General features: G+C 51.1%; 2 protein-coding genes across 8 annotated transcripts; one reads left to right on the top strand and one right to left on the bottom strand.

The window, feature by feature from the left end:
- Nucleotides 1-5,008: 5,008 nt before the first annotated feature.
- KHNYN (KH and NYN domain containing) lies at nucleotides 5,009-20,926 on the top strand. Of its 7 annotated transcripts, none has more exons than XM_004755178.3 (8): nucleotides 5,025-5,233; nucleotides 13,221-13,441; nucleotides 14,265-15,400; nucleotides 15,536-15,666; nucleotides 15,752-15,848; nucleotides 18,628-18,735; nucleotides 18,943-19,044; nucleotides 19,574-20,926. In XM_004755178.3, the coding sequence occupies exons 1-8, from the start codon at nucleotides 5,125-5,127 to the stop codon at nucleotides 19,821-19,823; spliced, it is 2,154 nt and encodes a 717-aa protein (XP_004755235.1). In that variant the 5' UTR covers nucleotides 5,025-5,124; the 3' UTR covers nucleotides 19,824-20,926. The 7 variants fall into 7 exon arrangements, 5 of the variants coding, with proteins under 5 accessions (XP_004755240.1, XP_004755235.1, XP_004755236.1 ...); XM_004755179.3 differs by lacking the exon at nucleotides 5,025-5,233 and adding an exon at nucleotides 12,387-12,585; XM_004755180.2 differs by lacking the exon at nucleotides 5,025-5,233 and adding an exon at nucleotides 12,759-12,847.
- CBLN3 (cerebellin 3 precursor) lies at nucleotides 9,028-11,622 on the bottom strand. Its single transcript, XM_004755177.3, has 3 exons — nucleotides 11,111-11,622; nucleotides 10,692-10,811; nucleotides 9,028-10,347 (listed from the first exon to the last, which is right to left on the bottom strand). The coding sequence occupies exons 1-3, from the start codon at nucleotides 11,408-11,410 to the stop codon at nucleotides 10,150-10,152; spliced, it is 618 nt and encodes a 205-aa protein (XP_004755234.1). The 5' UTR covers nucleotides 11,411-11,622; the 3' UTR covers nucleotides 9,028-10,149.
- Nucleotides 20,927-21,062: the final 136 nt, after the last annotated feature.

Raw genomic sequence — 21,062 nt, forward strand, 5'->3', positions numbered from 1 at the left:
AGACAGAGGGGAGAGAAGCAGAAGAAGAGGATCTCAAGTAGGTTCCATGTTGAGCGCAGAGCTTAATGCAGAGCTCGGTCCCAGCACCCTGAGATCAAGACCTAAGCCAAGAGCAAGAGTTGGATGCTTAACTGACCGAGCCACCTGGACACCCAGCACCTGCCCAAGCTTCTGTTCAGCACTGGCAGGGGTATGGAGTGGTAGGAAGGAAATGTCCTTCCTGAGAACTCCCCAGTTGGTGTGTACCTTGTCGTTCTCTATTTATGGTGCACCTACTATGTGCCAGGCCCCGTCTAGGTGTGGGTATCAGGTAATGGGAGTGATATGGTCTCTGCCCCTTTGGTATCCACACTCAGTTGAGGGAGATGATTCAGGATGATTCAACGAGCAAACACAGGGCAGGGCAGTAAGAGAGAGTGTGGCAGAGGGGTCTGTGGCTCATGTGCCTGTGGTCTCAGCTCACAGGCCATTCAGAGAGGTCCTGGTCTTCCCTGACCCTCTTTGCCAAGAGCAGGGCACACACTCTCAGTACAGGTCAGCAAGTGAAAGGCTCAGAACTCCTAAGCGGAGGGCTGATCAGAAAAGTGGCTCAGCGGGGCGCCTGGGTGGCTCAGTGGGTTAAGCCTCTACCTTCTGCTCAGGTCATGATCTCAGGGTCCTGGGATTGAGTCCCGCATCTCATAGGGCTCTCTGCTCAGCAGGGAGCCTGCTTCTCCCTCTCTCTGCCTGCCTCTCTGCCTACTTGTAATCTCTGTCAAATAAATAAATAAAATCTTGAAAAAAAAAAAAAAGAAAGGTGGTTCTTCAGAATCCATTTTCTACTCTGGATAACTTTAAGTAATAATCAGATTTTACCCACATTGGCTTCTGAGCCCTCTGATGGTGAGATTTTGCTTCTTCACTGTTGAATGACTTAGGATTTGAGATTCCTCCTCTCTTTGGGAGAGTGAATAAAAAATGTTTGTCTATAGTTGAGTGTCATGGGGCATGGTAGACTACCAGTCACTGTTTCTTTCATTTATACCCACTACCATTTTCCCTTCATCTATGGAGGACTGGCAGGTGGGCTTCCCCAAGTCTCTAGCAGAGAAATTACAAAACAGCCCATATGCAGCTAGTACCATGACGTAACACAAGCTGTAAAGACAAAAAACGTTCCACACTGTATCCTGTTCCCATGTTAAAACTTACAAAAACCAGGGGCATCTAGGTGACTCAGTGGGTTAAAGCCTCTGCCTTTGGCTCAGGTCATGATCCCAGGGTCCTGGGATTGAGCCCCGCATCGGGCTCTTTGCCCAGCAGGGAGCCTGCCTCCCCTTCTCTCTCTACCTGCTTCTCTGCCTACTTGTGATCTCTGTCTGTCAAATGAATAAATAAAATCTAAAAAAAAAAAACCCAAAACAACTTACACAAACCAGCTGGTGAGATGAGGACCCCTCATCTCTACCACGCTTTGCTCTACCACGCTTTCCGAGCAACCAGTCACTAAGCCCTTGTGTTCAGGGTAAAAGTGAACACATCTGAATGAAAGAAGCTTTGTAACAGGTAAATGGCCCCTATAAAACAAAATATCCTAGGGGCGCCTGGGTGGCTCACTGGGTTGGGCCGCTGCCTTCGGCTCGGGTCGTGATCTTAGGGTCGCGTGGGATCGAGCCCTGCATCGGGCTCTCTGCTCGGCGGGGAGCCTGCTTCCTCCTCTCTCTCTGCCTGCCTCTCTGCCTGCTTGTGATCGCTCTGTCAAATAAATAAATAAAATTAAAAAAAAAAAAATCCTACCTGCCTTTTTAAGGTTGCCCAAGAATCCTTGGGACATGCACCAGTTTTAACTTACTGACTGATCCAAATGATAACAGTCGCTTGCACACAGAGAGCCCTTGCTTTTCCAGGCATCTTCGAAGTGTTTTCCAACCCCATGGAGCAGATCCCGTTTTTTCCCCCCATTGTATAGAGGAAGAATGAGGCACAGAGAGGTTAAATCACAGAAGGTCACGTGCAGCTACTAAGTGAGAAGCTCCTGGGCCACCATCTTAACTGCTACTCCCTGCTTCTTACATAAGCATACTCGCTTCGTTGCTAGGGCTCCTCCCCACCACCTGCCTTCAGTCTGTGGCTCTCCATCTTTCATTATGGTGTTGTCCAGTGCCAGTTAAGATTTCTCCATTTCAGGCTGGTTCAGGTTAAGATGCTTTACAAACCAGGGCGCCTGGGTGGCTCAGTTGGTTAAGCAGCTGCCTTTGGCCCAGGTCATGATCCCAGCGTCCATCGAGTCCCACATCAGGCTCCTTGCTCAGCAGGGAGCCTGCTTCTCCCTCTGCCTCTGCCTGCCATTCTGTCTGTCTGTGCTCGCTCTCTCCCCCTCTCTCTCTCTGATAAATAAATAAAATCTTTAAAAAAAAAAAGATGCTTTACAAACTGAAACAGGTGGGTCCAAGAACAATTCTCTTGGCCCTGATAAATGTTGACTTGCAAGCTGTCCTTCCTTTTCTGAGGTGAGATTTTGAATTGCTGCTTGGCCATTTCACAGTTCGTCAGCCCTGCTGGTGACCAGAGGCCAGGCCATTTTCTTTCTTTTTTAAAGATTTTATTTATTTATTTGACAGACAGATCACAAGTAGGCAGAGAAGCAGGCAGAGAGAGAGAGGAAGGGAAGCAGGCTCGCTGCTGAGCAGAGAGCCCGATGCCAGGCTCAATCCCAGGACCCTAAGACCATGACCTGAGCCAAAGGCAGAGACTCAACCCACTGAGCCACCCAGGTGCCCCGTGGCCGGGCCGTTTTCAAGGATCAGAGTTCAGGAGGCCACACTCCCCCTGCCCCCACCCCGCCCCAAGTTCCCACTTTGCTTTTCCTAGGGGCGCCTTTTAAAATAACCACTGAGAGTTGAGCCCATGAACATTTCAGTGACCTCTGGGCCAACCGCCTTATGAATAATAGGTGCTTGTCACCCTGCTCTCTACCTCCGGCTCATTCACCTGTGACCAGGGACAGACAACTGCCCTTTCCTTGGTTTGTTGCAGGCACCCTCACTCCCAGTTCTGGGATTTGTAAGTAATGAATCTTGTGTCTTCCTTTGGTGCGTGTACTGAAACTGTACCATCAGTGAAAATGGCCCTGGGGTTTTCACTCCCCTGAGGTGAGAGCTCACCCAGGGAGGGAGCGACCTGCCTACTATGTCCGTGTGGGTGGCTTGTGCCTCCAGGCCCACAAGCTGCAGAGGTGTTTTTTTTTTTTTTTTTTTAGGTTTTATTTATTTGTTTGACAGACAGAGATCACAAGCAGGCAGAGAGGCAGGCAGAGAGAGAGGAAGGGAAGCAGGTTCCCTGCTGAGCAGAGAGCCAGATGTGGGGCTCCATCCCAGGAACCTGAGATCATGACCTGAGCCGAAGGCAGAGGCTTAACCCACTGAGCCACCCAGGCGTCCCAAGCTGCAGAGTTTTAATTTAATACACCAGCTCCAGGCCCCCAACAGAGGATGGCACCCCTTTCCCTCAGCTAGAGTACCTGGTGCTACTTTGTAAACCTCCACGTTCTTGCAGACCCTGAAAATGAAGCAGGAGAGTCTGCAGCAGCTGGACTACCAAGGATCTCAAAAACCACACCAAGAAATGTCTCATTCTGAGACTCTCCCCCCATCCCCTACAGGGCTTTAGACGGTGAAGCTCATTTACTAAGATCACTATGGCAGCCCCAGTGTGGAGAATGGGCGGAGGAAGTGAAACTGGAGGCCAAAGGATCGGTTAGAAAGCCTGCATGGCACCGTCGGTTAAGCATCCAACTCTTGATTTCGGCTCAGGTTATGATCTCAGGGTTGTGGGATCGAGTCCTGCATCCATCCTGAGTGTGGAGCCTGCTTTTAAGATTTTCTCTCTCCCTCTCCCTCTGCCCCTCCCTCACCGCCCCCCCCCAAAAAAAGTTTTGGGAAACCCTATCTGGGAGATTGGTAGTTTGAGCCAGCATGGATGGGGAACAGTGGATGGAACCCACGGGTGTAAGTGATTGGCTATGGGGGATGAGAGAGAGGGGAAGACTGAGGATGATGGCTACTGCTGGGTTAGGGGAACTGGGAGGTTCCATTTACAGAGAACAGATACACAGAGAGAATGAATTTAGGGAGGAAAGACTATCGTTTTAGGAGGTTGACTTTAAGGTGGGAAATCCAATGTGTAAGTCTGCAATTTAGGAGGGGGATCGGGAATAGAGAGAACAGATGTGGAAGCTGTCAGCACATGGATGGGAATTTGAGCTTTTGAGAATATGTGTCAGGACAGAAGAAATCCTAGGGCAGAACTTTGAGGAAAACCAACATTTAAGTTATGGGCTTAATGTTAATAATTTCACTGTCATTATTCATAAATATCTGCAGCCCATTTACACTTTCAAAAACATCTAGCTGTTCCCCCACCCCATATACAGTTTCCTCTTCTTCCTCATTGTAAAACTACTGATGTTTAGCTGAGCATAGCTGCCTGGGATAAAGACTCTACTTCCTAGCCTCTCTCTCTGGTCTGGTGTGGCAGGTGTGACTAAACTGTAGCTAATGGCACGCAACCGGAATGTGGGGTGCATCTTTCAGAAGGCTTCTGTAAAGCGAGCTGGTGGCCCTTTTGTCCTTCCTCCTTCCTGGGGGGCTGTAAGGCTGATGTAATGGTAGAGGTAGAGGAGCCTGAAAGAGGATTTGGAGCCTAGGCAGAGAGTGGAGGGCAAGCCCAGAAGGCATATAGTCAGGGAAACTGGTGTAGAAATTTCTAGGAGGGTGTGGCCAACAGGGTCAAATGTTAGGGAGAACCTGAAAACCAGAAGGACCAGGAAGTGTCCACTGACTTTAGTGACACGGAAGTTGTAAGTGACCAGCTGAGAGCAGTTCAGGTGGAGTAGTGAGGCCATAGTTGACTTAAGTGGCAAGAAACTGGTGAACATAAATATTTGACTCTAAAGAGGAGGGGAGATGACGCCAACTGGCCTCGGGGGCATACAGAGCCAAGGACAACTCTTTACCTACAACTATTTCCACACCCATCTTTTCCTCTTTCAGATTTAAGATACTTGAGTCTAGTCAACTGCTGAAGGGAAGGAGTAGAGAGAGAGAGGTTGCACCTATCAGAGAGAAGCAAGGAAAAGAAAAGAGGATGTCTGGAAGAAGTGAGCTCCGTGACTGGTGGATGGAGATGGCTGCTCTGACAAGAAGAGGGACCCGTCTTCTACTGAGCCAGATAGGAGGAAGCAGAGATGAGAATGGTGAGTTTCTAGATGTGGTGGTCGGAAGGCTTCTTGCCTGGTGTTTCTGCTGCTTCTGGGAGCGAGGCTGTCTGTTGCCAACAGTGGGGGCAGAGTTGGTGCTGTGAAAGGTTTCAGGAGAGAACAGAGGCTTCAGTTGGATGCGGGGGAGGATGAGGAGAACACCTGGCAGAGGAAACCAGAGGAGACCTGCAGGTCTCAAGGAGGCTTGAGGACCAGAGGTGGCTGGATACCATGAGTTTAGATCTACAGCTCATCTTTCAGTGGTGAGATTTGCTCTGCTGCAATCTGCTGTCAGGATGTGAGTATAGGGGGGTAGGACAGCTGGAGTCTAGTCTTTGGATCCTTAAAGTGCAAGGAGTTTTTTGTACCTGGAGAGGAGCACCGACCGCCACCTGTGCTTTATTTGTTGTTTAATTTATTTACCTTGTAAACCTACTTAAGCAAAATCATCTAAACATTTAAACACGATTTATATACCCAATAATTCAAAATCTATGTATTTTACAAATCAAATGACTTAAACATTGATTGTAAACTTAAATCCTCATATTTCGATAAAATAACCAATATAATGTATTAACGTCTCTAAAAGCATGATTTTGGTAAAGCACACACATCTTACAAGGACCATGAAATTTATTACCTATACTTACACTTATTATAAAAATGGGCTTGCAGACCCAAGAGATGGATATTCTCTCAGTTTGCATAACCCCCAAAAGAACACTATCTCAGTGCAGATGAAGTTTTGTATTACTAATCAATGAATTCTTGGTTGGGATCTGGGCAGTGGATCTCCTTCTAAAATGACTAAAATCAGAGCCAGTGTTTACCTTGAATAGGGCGAGAGTTCCTCAAGCCCACATTTTTTCCACGTGATTAGTGTTGTAGCTGGATGCCTTTCCTTTAGATGATGACATCTTTAAGTTTAATGATGAGGATATTCCAAAAATGTCCATGTTCCATGCAGATGTTCCAAAAATGTCCATGTCCTGATTCCTGGAAACTTGAATTATGTTTCATAGTAAAATGAACTTTTTCATATGTAATTAAGGTTAAAATAGGGAGATTATCCCGTATTACTTGGGTGGGCCCAATCTAATCACATGGTCACTTAAAATCAGAGAACTTTCTCCACCGAAATCAGAGACATGGGTGGGTCATGGAGGTTCATAATGTATGAAGGACTTGGCCCAGGGTTGTTGGCTCAAAGATGGTGGACCTCAGTCCTATAGCCATAAGGAACTGAACTCTGAATTAGCTTGAAAGTGGATTCTTCTCCTTCAGCAAGGAAGGCAGCCCTTGCTTTCAACCTTATGAAATGCCAAATAGAGAATCCAGTCATGCTTTGCTGGACTTCTGACCTACAAAAAACTGTGAGATAATGGGTAGGTGTTGTGTTAAGCTGCTGAATGTAACTTGTTATAAAGCAATGGAAAAGCACTACAACAACTTCACTGTCATTATTCACAAATATCTGTAGCCCATTGCACTTTCAAAAACATCTAGTTGTCCATCCCCCCACAACATATACAGTTTCCTCTTCTTCCTCATTGTAAAACTACTGATGTTTAGCTGAGCATAGCTGCCTGGGATAAAGACTCTACTTCCTAGCCTCTCTCTCTGGTCTGGTGTGGCAGGTGTGACTAAACTGTAGCTAATGGCATGCAACCGGAATGTGGGGTGCATCTTTCAGAAGGCTTCTGTAAAGCGAGCTGGTGGCCCTTTCTTCCTTCCTCCTTCCTGGCGGGCTGTAAGGCTGATGTAATGGTTGGAGTGCAGGGAGCCAGGTTGGGCCATGAGATGGCATGCAAAAGATGGTAGAATGGCAAGAAGGGAAACTCAGCTGTGATGATCATAAAACTGCAGTCCGGCCCTACACTCTTCATGTGTGCATTCTTCCATGGGAGACAGAAATAATCTTTCTTGGGTAAGCCGTTATTATTTTGGGTTTACTGTTACTACAGTCTCATTATAATTAGTATTGCAATATGGAGGCTCCCTTTCCCAAGAAATGAAGGATCAAGTTTGAGCTGTGGGCAGTTATCTTTTTAGACGTTGACTAATTCATCATCTAGCAACACACTGTTGGACTCCCTTTCGTCCTAGTTGTAATATATGACCAGATGGTGCCAATCAGCCTTCTTCATTCTTGACACAGTTCCAACCTTCTCTGGAATTACTCAGCGCTCCAGGTGTCCACCCCTCCCTATTTATACAAATAAGGAGGAATGAGTGTACCTTATGAGGAGATAAATTACCTACTATTTTCATACTCTCCTACTTATCAGAATTAACTACAAATATGCCATTATATTTGTTCTTTTCCACTTGGTATATTAATCATCTTTTTGCCCATTTTATAGTGACTTTTTCCTCTTTGAATGTCACTCCAGAGTCATGGATTTTAAAAGTTCACCTTGTTCTGATTACTTATATTCTTTTTAAAAAAAATTTTTTAAAGAAGATTTTATTTATTTGTTTGAGAGAGAGAGTGAGAGAGAGCACAAGTGGGGCTAGGGGCAGAGGGCTAGGAAGAGGGAGAAGCAGACTCCCAACCAAGTGAGGAGCCTGATCCCAGGAACCCGAGGTCACTACCTGAGCCCAAGGGAGGTGCTTAACTGATTGAGCCACCCAGGTGCCCCTATTTTTTTCCTTTTGATGACCAAATTGTCAGAGCATGTCAGGCGGGAGCATTTTAAGATGGATTCCTTTGCCTTTCAGCTCTACCTTATATAGTTTAACAAGTATCCTTGCTTTTTGTCATTAACAACATGTTCCTGGAACATGTTCCAGGCCTAGAGTTATTTAAGACATGGAACTATTTATTCTCCAAGGAACACTGAGTTCTATTTATTTACTAAAGATTATTTATTTATTTATTTATTTATTTTTTAAAGATTTTATTTATTTATTTGTCAGAGAGAGAGAGAGAGCGTGCGCGTGCACAAGCAGGCAGAGAGGCAGGCAGAGGCAGAGAGAGAAGCAGGGTCCCTGCCGAGCAAGGAGCCTGATGTGGGACTTGATCCCCAAACCCTGGGTTCATGACCTGAGCTGAAGGCAGCAGCTTAGCCCACTGAGCCACCCAGGCATCCCAAGATTTTTTATTTTTAAGTAATCTCTACACCTAATGTGGGGCTTGAACCTACAACCCTGAGATCAAGGGTCACATGTTTCATTGACTGAGCCAGCCAGGTGCCCTGTCCCCTGAGTTATTTATCTAATTAAATTAATTAAATAAATAAACAATTAATTTTTAAAGATTTTATTTATTTATTTGAGAGAGAGAGAGAGAGAGAGAGTGCCAGCACAAGTGGGTGAATGGGCAGAGGGAGAAGCAGACTCCCTGCTAAGCAGGGAGCCTAAGGTGGGGCTTGATCTCTGGACCCTGGAATCATGATCTGAGCAGAAGGCAGCCACTTAATTAACCAGCTGAGCTACCCAGGTGCCCCTCCCCTGTGGTTATTTTAAAGATGAATAATATTTGAGGCAAAGATCCAAGGTTAAGAATGTGTATCAGATTTTTCCTGATGTTGTTTCTAGGCTACATTCATGACAACATTTGAATAAGTTATTTCTTTTGAAAACCGCAAATTCACATCGGTATTTCCTATTTAAGTCAAGCATTGCCAACATCCTTTTTTATTTAACTTGAATATACATTCTTACATTTATCTTCTCAACCACATACCTGTTTGTAGCCTGTAACCCCTGATCCAAATCGTAATGGCATCTTGTCTCTTCAGGGATCCTGCAGTTTCTCACTGACCATCATTCTCTAGTTGCTTTATGGATAGGTTCATCCATGCTGGGAGAATGGGATAGCACGGTAAGACAGAGAGATTTCGTAATATCCGCAGGAGAGTGGTTGAAGGGATAAATCATAGCATCCAAGACAAGAGGAAGTTTAAGAAAGGAGGACAAGAGAGCACAAATCAGGAGAAAGAAGAGAGGCCGAGGGATCGTCTGGAACAGCTACAGGAAGGTCGCTGAGACAGCCAGGAGGTGACGGTCAGAGTGTAGAGTGCTTGAAGTTCAGATGGCAAAGGTAGAGCCGTTCTAGGAGGTGGCCTTGTCATTGGCACATTCCATGCCTGGAGATCTACACTTGCTCACATGTGACTTTCTACCCCTACCTCCAGCCGTCTAAGGAAGTTCAGTACACCGACTCTTGGCTAGAGCGAACACATACACTCCATGTTTTGGATGGGGAGGGGAGGGCCAGAGTCCATCCGGGACCTGGCCCAGATGGATACCCAGGTTCACTGCCTGCTGGCTGCCCCCATGTAAATGAAACACATATATCCTTTTCAGGCTGGGCACATGCCCTTCCTGCCCCACCAGCCATAGGTTCCAGGCCACGCTATGGTCCTCCCCACACTTCTGCTGGTGGCTAAGCCTCCTGCCCTAGCCCACATGGTGCTGGCTCAGCTTCTGATTGTGCTGGCCAAGATCCGTGATGCTGGCACACCTCATAGGAAGAAGCCTGCAGGGTACACTGAGGCTGGTCCATCTGGGCCGCAGTGGGGGCCTGTCAGGCTCACCTGGGCCACCTGTCCCTAATAGCACTGAGTGGAGAGCTGAGGGTGGAGGAACAGGACGAGCAGAGTCTGCAAAGCAGCACAGGTCTCCCTACCTGGCAAACCCTGTGGGTACAAAGCGCTGCAGTGGGAGACTGGGGGTGGGAGGAGAGGTCCGAGGGGCCAGATCCTCAGACACCGCAGCTCTACTCTTCACTCTTCACCTTGGGCGTTAGGCACAGGGTCCCATGCAAGAAAGTAGAATACAGGCAGACAGAGGGAGTCCTTCTCCTACCCCCAAAGAAGCTGCTTCTGGGGCAAGAGAGGGCAGAGGGCAGAGGGCAGAGGGCAGAAGGCAGGGGTTAGAGTCCGATCCTTGAAAGGCTTGAACCTCTAGAGTGGGAAAATGAGGAAGCCAGAGAAGCTTGAATATTTCCAGCCACCCAGAAGGTTCCCCCGGCGCAGGCGTAGGGACACCCGGTCCCCCGGGTCCAGGGGCAGTAACACAGAGCTGGTGGCTGCCTCTCGAGTCACGTCAGGGTCGTTGGCAAAGGCTGAGATGACAGGCCATGTGTTCAGCATCAGGCTTACCTGGGGAGGTGAGCCCAGTTAGAATTTCTCCCCAGCCCTTGTCCCAAGACCTCCACTTTCCCAAGGGCTTCTTCTTTTCTCCAGCCCCCAAGGGACTCAGTAATCTTGGGAACTTGGAGCTCAGTGCGCTCTTGTGGGAGGGCTGAGAGGTGGCCAGTGTTGGCCCCTACCTCCTCTACACTCTCTGCTGGCTGCTATTTTGCTTCCTTGCTCCTGCTACCCCCCCTCCCCCAACACACACAGGTCAATGGAGGGTCTACCTAGGAGTCACAGCTGGACTCCACTTATTCCCTTTCCCTCCCCTCCCCTCCTGAGCCACGAAAGGGCCCTAGCACACAGGTCACCTGGACAGTTTGGCGGTTGTACACCTTCACCACATGGAATCGGAAGCTATAGACACCACGGACAGGGGCCACGAAGGAGCCTGAGGCCCGGTCAAAGCCACCACCCTCATTTACCAGGACCTGTGGGAAGCAGACTCTATTAGTGGGGATCAGAGAAACTACTGGGTTGTGGGGAGGGGTAGTTAGTTAGGAAAAGAAGGGGTGGCAGGTAGACAAGAACAGGAGGAAGGCATGAATTCAAAGGAAATGGTGAGAAAGGACAAGGAGGTATGTAGGTAGGAAAGTAAGGAAGGGAGATGGGCAGTGGGGCTGAGGAGCACCTCGTCACATAGTAGGGGGTTTTTCCTTAAGAGCAAAGTAGGTTTGGGCAGTTGATTCCAGGTCCTTACAGGTCATCTGGACAAGGGTAGGGGGATTACCTGGTCAAAGTAGATGGCCCCACTGGTGCCATTGCTGATCTCTCCTGCTGGCTCATGGTGGTGGCTTCGGACTGCGGCAAATGCCACTCTTCCGGGGGGTGCTTCTCCTAGGGCTGCTCCCCCAGGGCCCCCTGCAGCAGCTCGGCCAGGCTCACAGACCACCAGGCACTCACCCTCCAGGAGGACAGGCTCTGTCCCCTCTTGGGCCCACCCGCACCCTAGGACCAGAAGCATCAGGACCAAGGGCAGCGGGTGGCTGGATAGGAGACCTGGTGGCCAGTGTCGCTTGGCTCCCAGCATGGCTGACTGGCTCTGTGACCCACAGGTCCTCCTTGTCTCCTGTCCCCTCTCAGTTCCGTGTTCCTTTCAGTTCCCTCTTCCTGTGGACTCTCACTACCTCTCACCCTGTTCCTTAGCCCTCTCTCTGGGTCTTACTGTCCCCTGGTCTCAGCATCCCTCTCTCCATACCTCTCTGTGCCCCACGACTCTGACCAGCCTCTCTCTCCCGCTGTCACTGCAGTTCCCTCCTCCTTGGCAGGGCATGAAGTGACAGCAGCAGTTGGGCTGGAGGAGGGAGAAGGGCGATGAAACAGCCAGACAGGAGGGCTACAGCCAGAACCCAGGGCAGCCCCTCTGGAGAGCACTAAAGGCTGCGTCTGGGACTACAGAGAACTTCGTATGTTCGTAATGTGAGAATGTGAGAATGTGAGTGCCTGTAGGTGCGTGTAAGTGCATGTGTGCCCAAGACAGCCCCACAGCCCCCTCTTTCTCCTTGTTCCTGCCCTCTTCAAAATCCCCCGCTAGTCAACAGCCCACTCAGCGGCTCCTTCCGGCTGTTGGGCTGTTGGACGAAAGCCAGAGCCCTGTCTTCTCCCTACAATTGTTTTGGTGGAAAGTGCTTGAGTCAACGGTGTCAGTATCTTGTGACCGTGGGCCAGTCTCTTTCTCTCCTTAGTCTTCCGTATCTTCATCCGAAAGTAAAGGATGAGTCCCTTTTAAGGCCTTCTTCACTTCCAGCTCTCAACAAGTGGCTCCTCTCGCCCGAAAAACAGCTGCTCAGAACGAGCTGGAACCCAGACCCAGGGGAGAGACTAGCCCATCCGTGAGGCTGGGATGCCGAGCAGGGGGAGAAACCTACGGGCGAGTGGGCGGGCCCGAAGGCGGGGCCGTGGGCGGGCCAGGGAGGAGCCCGGCGGCAGGCGCGCGCTAAGGCCGGGAGCCAGCCCAGAGCGGGGTGGGGTCTGGCTGACTCCACCCCCGGCCAGGAAGTGACTCAAAAAACTGTTGGAGATGTGGAGAAGACAGGTCCCAGTTGGGTGAGGGCTTCGGGAAGGCCCGCCCAGATTCGGCCCCCCTACCCCGGCTCCGTGGCCCCCCAGCTCTTCTCCGCTGGGTCTGGGGCGCGGGCGAAGCTGGGGCGGGCAGGCATCGAGAGGCGCCGGCGGGCCTGAGGCCGAAGCGGGCGGCCGAGGCGGGTAGGCGCCCTCTCCCTCGCGCCCGGGCGGGGGGAGCCAAGTCGGAGCCCCAGTGCAGAGCGCGGCCTGGGGGAGGGACGGCCGGGGGCGGTGGCTACTGGCGGCCGTGGGCGGTCCCCGGCCTGGCGTCGGTCCCCGGGTGGGGCCGTAGCGCGACCGAGAGGAACGGCGGACGGCGGATGGAGGGGGAGAGGTGGGAGGGGCTAGAAACCTTGGAAATGGCAGACTAGGGACTCCGGAGGGCATCCCAGTTCAAGCCTCGGTGAGGATTCGTCTTTAAGAGGCTAGTTTGGACCCGGAGACTGTAGAGACTCTGAGGAGAGAGACTGTTTTGTCATCTCTCCACTTCTGGCCTCCAGACCGAGCTGGAGCCCCCCACTCTTCCTGCTTAGGGCCGTGGCCAGCCTTTTCCAGAGGCCAGATGCCCATCCCCAACAGGCAGCCTTGTTTGCCCATGAACTTTCTTCGGAGAGAAGACCCGATTCCGGATAATGTGACATTCCCTTCCTAGATGGACCTAGCGTGTTTACTAGATCGATAACTAGGTGCGACCTGTTGATCGCTAGTGTAGGCTGGGAGACCACAGTTTGGGTTGAGCGGGCGAGGAGGCTCAGAGCTGCCTTCCCTCCTTCCAGGGCTGGGTGGCCAGGCAGCCATGCCTACCTGGGGGGCTGGATCTCCGTCCCCTGACCGCTTTGCCGTGTCTGCGGAGGCCGAGGACAAGGTGCGGGAGCAGCAACCCTACGTGGAGCGCATCTTCAGCGTGGGGATGAGTGTCCTCCCTAAGGACTGTCCTGAGAACCCTCACATCTGGCTGCAGCTGGAGGGCCCCAAGGAGAACGCCAGCAGAGCCAAGGTGAACACCCCTGTCTGCCCCTTCAGGGAATAACGACTCCCTCCCCTACACTGAGCAGAGGAGTGGAGGGCCTGCTGGGGAGGATCTCCACTCACTCCTTGGTTGTCTTACTGGCAACCTCAGTGACTCTAAACTTGGAGGGACCTTGCAAATAGTATTTCTGTGGAGTTTCGGTTTCGTTTGAGCCGCGGTGAGCCAGGTTCTGCCACGACTTAGAGACAGGTGATTGTGTTGGAATCAGTTGTGGTGTTTGGGAGACTGGAGATAATCCAGGCAAGCAGGCCCCACCAAGGAATTCACTGGGGGAGGGGAAGCCAGGCCACATTGCTTCCTTGGGTCAGAGGTTGCAGTACAGCTCCACCAGCTACCAGCCCTGTGCAGAGTCCCCTGTTTCCTTATTTATGAAATGTGAATAATAGCAATGTCTACCTCATTGGCTTATTGTGAATGAGATAAAGCATGAGCTCAGCAAAAGTTAGCAATGACAGTCATTACAATAGAAATATTATCGCACATGCAAGCATAAATATTCAGAGAGACAGCCTTGTTACTTATAACAGTATCTTAAGTTGAGCCAAGTTCTAAATGGAAATATTAGCCATAGACTATCAGCTGAAAAAGGAAAGAAGTAGATTCTTGATCCCTTTAATCCTCACCTTTGTCAGGATCTATGGAGCTCCGTTGCTCTGCCCAGGTATCTTGGAGCTCAGAATGGAGTGCGATGGGCTTGAAGAAGCTACTGGGCCATGTAGAATTCCAGCAGTCTCTTTTTTCTCTATCGCCTCACCCCCCCCTCACCTGCCGTCCCAAATTCCTCTCCCAGGAGTTCCTGAAGGGTCTTTGCAGTCCTGAGCTGCAGGATGAAGTCCACTACCCACCCAAACTGCACTGCATCTTCCTGGGAGCCCAGGGCTTTTTCCTTGATTGCCTGGTCTGGAGCACATCAGCCCACCTTGTGCCAGGGCCCCCTGGTTCGCTGATGGTCAGTGGCCTGACTGAGGCCTTCGTCATGGCTCAGAGCAGAGTGGAGGAGCTGGTGGAGCGGCTGAGCTGGGACTTCCAGCCGGGGCGATCGCCTGGAGCCTTGCAGTGTGCCGGAGTGCTAGGAGACTTCTCTGCCCTGCTGCAGCCCTATAGGGATGCCCACACACAGGCCCTGCTGCGGTTGCCCCTGGCTGTCCAGGAGGAACTGTTGAGTTTGGTGCAGGATGCAACCAGGGATCAGGGGCCCCAGCCACAGCCCCCCTGCGGCAGGGGGAACCCAGGCCCACTGGATGCTCAGTACCAGGGCGTCAGAGCTCCCTCGAGTGAAGGGAGGGAGTCCCTGGACCCTGGACCTATGGGGTGGCAAGAGTCAAGGGGAGAGAGACAGGTTATGGAGAAGGAGGGAGAGAAGCAGGGTGGTCCCAGGGAGATGGAAGTGGGGTGGAAGGAGCTGCCTGGGAAAGAGGCCTGGGAGAAAGCAGGGGCCTTCAGATCACAGTCAGGAGGGGGAGTGGTAGGGCAGTTAGGGCCTTTCCTGACAGGGAAGGCCCTGGGCAAGGAGGGGGTGCCTCAGGACAGGGGAAGGTCAGTCGGTGTCCAGGGTGAGCCTCCTATTGCACAGGGTCCCTGTCAGAGGGCAGCTCAGCCCCGGGGAGCCTCCCTCCTCCAGCGGCTCCACAACGGGAAAGCCTCGCCTCCAAGGGTGCCCAGCCCTCCCCCTGCACCCGAGCCCCCGTGGCACTGTGGAGACCGGGGAGACCGGGGCGACCGAGGAGATCGGGGAGACAAGCAGCAGGTTGTGGCGCGAGGTCGTGGGTCTCCATGGAAACGAGGCACGCGTGGGGGCAACTTGGTGACCGGCACGCAGCGTTTCCAGGAGGCCCTGCAGGACCCTTTCACCCTGTGCCTTGCCAATGTGCCTGGCCAGCCAGACCTCCGTCACATTGTCATTGATGGCAGCAATGTGGCCATGGTGTGAGTACCTGGTGGGCCTGAGGATCCTGGGGGCGGGGTTGGGGGCATGGTCTGAGTGGTGTTCCTGATGCTGGGGATGTGTGCTGAGCGGCCCCTCCTCTGGGGCCCCGGAGCGCTGACCCCTTCCCACCGCAGGCACGGCCTCCAGCACTACTTCTCCAGCCGGGGCATCGCCATTGCTGTGCAGTACTTCTGGGACCGGGGCCACCGGGACATAACTGTCTTTGTGCCTCAGTGGCGCTTCAGTAAGGATGCCAGGGTCAGAGGTGAGTTGGGCCTGGTCTTTTATAACCTGGGATAGGCCCCGCTTCATCCCAAGGATAACCCCGTTGTGCGCCTGTGTTTCTCTAGAGGGCCACTTCCTGCAAAAGCTGTACTCCCTCAGCCTGCTCTCCCTCACTCCCTCCCGGGTCATGGATGGCAAGAGGATCTCCTCCTATGATGATAGGTACTCGATTCTCTCCTGGCCCCTGTCTTGAGATTCCAGGAACACAGTGGGGGAACTGAGGGAGAGACAGAAGCCCCCGACCCCTTGTGCTATCTCCTAAGCCGGGTAGTGGGAAGATGGCCAGTCGTTCCTCCGTGCACCTATTAAACGGGTCAGTAGACCTGCCCTGCAGGCACAATGAGGCACATGGTGGACAGCTGCATTTGCCCGTTTATTCATTTCTCGTTCTTCAAAGTGAATGCTGCCTTGGATTTACGTAGTGCCTTCCTGTCTAGAAAATACTAGGTTAATGGAAAGCTGGGAAAGCTGGTAACATAAGTAACTGACAGGTACCTTCTGAAAGCCCACATTTCCAAACAGGTAGAGAAGTTCCCAGCATTCGGGAAGTGCCAGGGTACATGTTCAAAATCACAAGTCAAATGAAGAGATACAAGAGACTCTTTGCTAAGAGTATACAACACACATCTGACAGAAATAGCACTGGACTTAGAATCGGAAGATCTGAATTTGAGCTCCAAGTTGTACTGTTCATTGACTCTGCCTGTGGACCAGTCTCTTAGGGGTCAGACCTCTTTGTCTCAGGGTCCTCTTCATTTGGTCACCCTCCTTGTGAATATCGAAAGGAGCTAAGGGATATGCTTGCCTCATTCAAGGTGCTCGGCAAGTGTACAGTGATATTCCTTAACTGTTCACGGACCCAATCAAGTGTAGCAGTGGGTCTCATCTCTGTCATACAGAACCACAGACATAGGTTAACTCTCTCAACCAGGGCTATTACGTGGCAAAGGAAAAGTGAGACCTTAAGCTGCCAAATTGTTTAAATGAAAAATGCAGGGCATGTTCCCTCCCCAAGGGACACACACAGTGGGAAAATGGGCAGATTTTAAAGATTTTATTTATATATTTTAGAGATAGGGAGAGAAGGGGTAGGCGGTGTGAAGAGGAGGAGCAGAGGGAGAGGGACAAGAAGACTCCATATGGAGCACAGAGCCTAATGCGGGGCTCCATCCCGTGACCCTGAGATCATGACCTGAGCCGAAATAAAGAGTCGGATGCTTAACTGACTGAGCCTCCCAGGCGGTCCAGAAACGGGCAGATTTTAAAAGCTAATTAACGAATAAAAAATTTTACAGGTGCTTTATTCTCTAGGATTTTCAGTTTTAGAGAAAAAACTAGTTTTCAAACTATAGTGATTATATCTTTTGTCTTTTCAAATACTTAATGTTTTCTCCCTAACAAGCAAATGGTATTCTATAAAAAGGCAGTTCACTTTCTCCCAATGCTCTTCTGTTTTATGTCTAGATTTCACAGATTATCCAAGATATGGAACCTTTCCACAGCAGCATTGACACAGAATTGAAACTGAAGAGCAAGTCAGTTGTAATGAATTTTAAAGGCACGTGTCTGTACAGTTACGTAGGTCCCAGTAGGCAGACAGCCCGATGCGAATTTGGAATTTTGTCTGGTTACAGTGAATGACACAGTGGTGCATGGCCCAGGCCCACTGAATGGGTGGGTGCTGAGCAACAGATGAAGTAACACCATAGTAGAATACCCTTAACCTGCAAGTGGCTTTTGCATATACTCTGATACCATGTACTTTGTTATCTCCTTCATTTGTTTCCCAGACAGAAACTCAGAGCCAGACATCTGTTACACTGAATCCTGACTACTAGTCTCCTGTATGCCACACTGTCTTTCAAATACTGCCTACTTATTTAGCACCTAGCAGTAGGCACTGGTAGAAGGAGGTGGGGATGCTGGGATTAGGGAAGGCCTGATCTTGCCTTCAGAGCCCACCCCAGCCCCAAACCACAAACAGTGGCAACCTGGAGGAGAGGGCGCCCCCTTCTGGTGGGGGTTTCTGGGAAGGGAGGGATTTGCCAGTTTTTTGTTGATTGAGGACGGGCTGGGCTGGGCTGCATCTTTTGGTTTCTAGACCTGTTAAAAAGGAACCCCATCCACTGCCTCATGAGTCCCATCCTAGTCTTGTGGAAACAGAATTACTAAATTGGGAGCTCAGCCATCTCTTTTTAAAAAAGTTTCCTGGTGATTCTGTTCATCAGTGAGGTTAGGGAAGCACCTCCAGATGGAGGCAATAGTTTGAGAAACTTGGTGACAGCACAGGTCATATTTGGAGAACGGGGTGTTATCTGATCATTGATTTTGGCAGAGTTGAAAGTTCATTAGGAATACCAGGAGAGATAAGGCTGTAAGGGTGGTTCGAGCTGGGTTCTAGAAGGCCCTAGCTGCCAGGCCTGGGCATGTGACTTTACTCTGTAGATAAAGGCAAGCAGGGGAGAGATTTGTTTAGGGGAAGGTAGGATAGACTGGAATGTGGTAAATGGTTGGGGTCAGGGGACTCCCTTGTCAGGAGGCTATGGAGTGTCTCAGCTTTAGTGTCTGAATAGCTAAGGGTAGTGGTAGCACTGGAAAGTAAGGGGCAGAGTGGAAGGCTTTTCAGAGGAGAACATGATGGATTTCTGACTGACTGGTGAGGTAGGGTGGAAGAAGACAGAGCTGGAGCCAGATCTCACTGTTTCTCAATAATGAGGCACAAAGTGTTGGGTGGAGGGGATGCTTTGGGACACCACGCTGGACTCCTCTTTCTTTCCTCTCCAACCATGGCACCTGAATCTGGCAGTCACCTGGTGGCTGGGTCAAGGTGAGGTGGGGGACCAGATCTCCTCCCCAGAAGTGGGTTATGGGAGCTGATACTACTCTTTAGGGTTGGGGCCCTTGGAGAATCCCAGAACGGCTGCTGTGATTTTTGGGACAGGTTCATGGTGAAGCTGGCTGAAGAGACTGATGGGGTCATTGTCTCCAATGACCAGTTCCGGGACCTGGCGGAGGAGTCTGAGAAGTGGATGGCAATCATCAGGGAGCGGTGAGGGAATCCTCCCCTGAGAACAGGGCGTGTACCTAGACCTTTCTGTAAACCAGTTCTGCTCTGCCACCTGGTGAAGACTCTGGGAAGGGGCTTGATATGGTCTTGAAGGAAGGTGGCTAGTAGTTTTCTGGGGGTGCTGGTATCAGCTGTCTGGGAGGTTCATCAGGGCCCCTCTGTGACCATACATTCTCTTTCTGCACCCAGCCTGCTGCCTTTCACTTTTGTGGGAAACCTCTTCATGGTTCCTGATGACCCGTTAGGGCGAAACGGCCCCACGCTGGATGAGTTCCTAAAGAAGCCAGTCAGGTAATGTCCCAGATTGTCCTAGGCGGCCCCCAGCCCTGGCACTCTGCAGGGTCCTTGTAGACTTGGGGGCAGTGTGACCTCATCTGGGCCAGCTTACTTCTCTACTGGGTCCGTTGCTACGGGCTTGGCCTTTTAAGTGTTTCGGGGAATCCTGACTTAGGCCTTCCTGGCTGGGAGGGGAGCTCCCCTCCTCTCCTCTCCTAATCCGTATTTTTGGTGGATTATTTGGAATGTGGTTGCTTTTGCTTATAGCCAGTTTTATTCCACAGACCCTCTGCTGGGCCATTAAGTAAGTGATCAATGTATCAGACTAGAACTAGATAGATCATAATAGCCACAGGCTTCACCTTCCTGGTTCTAAAGAAACTGGGCTTCTCCCCTTCAGAAGTGGCTTGATGCTGCCGCTCAGTGGTCAGCTTGGGGAACTCCAGGTCCCGTTCCCTCTCCAAAGCCAGAAATAGGCCCACTGAGCTCTTGCTTCCCTCCAGGATGGTCATCGGCTCTTTGTGCTCTCTCTGCTTCTTCCCAGGGCACAGGGGTCTTCTAAGGTTCAACATCCTTCCAGGGGCTTTGCAGAACCTGGTCAGCAGCAGCAGGGGAGAGAAGAGGAGGAAAAAGGCAGTGGCATCCGGAAGACCCGGGAGACGGAGCGGCTGCGGCGCCAGCTGCTCGAGGTGTTTTGGGGCCAGGATCACAAGGTGGACTTCATCCTGCAGCGGGAGCCGTACTGCCGGGACATCAACCAGCTCTCAGAGGCCCTGCTGAGTCTCAACTTTTGAGCCTCACTTGCCTGACTGCATTCCTGCTACCCAGTCAGCTTCAGCCTGGCCCAGCTTAGCTGTTTCTGTGAGGGTCCTTGTGCTGCTCAGACCCTGACCTAGACTCACTCTGAGTTGGTGGGACTTGATCTCATCTTGAGTCAGGACCTCAGGTAGCTCTCAAGAGGTTCTGCTCAGCCTTAAGTTCTCAACCTTGCCATAGCACAGGGTTTCTGTAGGGAGTGGGGGCCTGCTGGGAAGAGCAGGTCCTGGAGATGGGGACTGCTGGCTCCTCCTTCAAACTCAGTTGGGGATGGAGGCTTGGGGGGGTGGGGTGGGGAACGAAGAGCAGGTGGCAAGGAAGTAAAGTCTTTCCTCCCCCTGGCTGTGGCTCTGGATGCCAGAGAGACCGGTTGCTTCCCAGGCCTGGCTGGGCTCCTCAGTGCATCGAAGGGAATGCAGGGCCCTTGGGAGACTAGTGTTACGGGGTCTGGTTCACACTGTGGGAGCAGGGAGCTGGTGGAGAAGGCAGAGGGAGACTTGGTTTCAGGTCTCAGCTATGTCTGTCTGTGACCTTGAAAGAACTGCTTGGCCTTTACTTCTGCCTGTAAATCAGGGGTAAAAATGCTGGCTGGGAAGAGAAATGAGAACATAGGGGAAAGCTCCTCAGAGGAAAGGTACCCGCATCAAGTCTCAGGTGTGTCTGTCTGTGGCTGCACAGGCTGCCTAACCAAAACCTCACTTTCCCAGAGCTGAGGACCCTCTGTCCCCAGGGCCCAGGCCCTAGATTGTAACACTGGGTCCTCGGTACCATATGCCCTATAATGGCTGCAACCCCTTTGGGCAACACCCTGAATCCATATTTACAAAACAGTTAATTAGGGGTGACTTTGCATTACCAAAATACTCTCAGGGTTCCTATAAACGGCAGCTCTCCTGTTACGTTCAAGTGTTTACAGATGAGCGAATGTGTTAGAAAGTCCCCGGTTAGATGCACTTGCCAAAGTGTTGAGCGTTCACCAAACAGATGAAGCCATGCTCTCCAAGGACAATGTTAATGTGATCCGACCCCAGCATTTTCTCTACAGAACACATATGTGGCATAAAGTGAGCCCCACTTCTGCTTTGTGTGTGTGTGTGTGTGTGTGTGTGTGTGTAAGGGGATGGGAGGGTTTTTAGAGGCTATATCATGATGAACCAATTATCTGGAAAATGAAAACTGAAGAGTCCCAAGTCGGAAGGAAGGTGCCTGACTGGCCA

The sequence above is a fragment of the Mustela putorius genome, unplaced genomic scaffold (genome assembly GCF_011764305.1).
Source record: "Mustela putorius furo isolate JIRA1106 unplaced genomic scaffold, ASM1176430v1.1 tig00003898_pilon_pilon_pilon, whole genome shotgun sequence".
Classification (NCBI taxonomy): domain Eukaryota; kingdom Metazoa; phylum Chordata; class Mammalia; order Carnivora; family Mustelidae; genus Mustela; species Mustela putorius.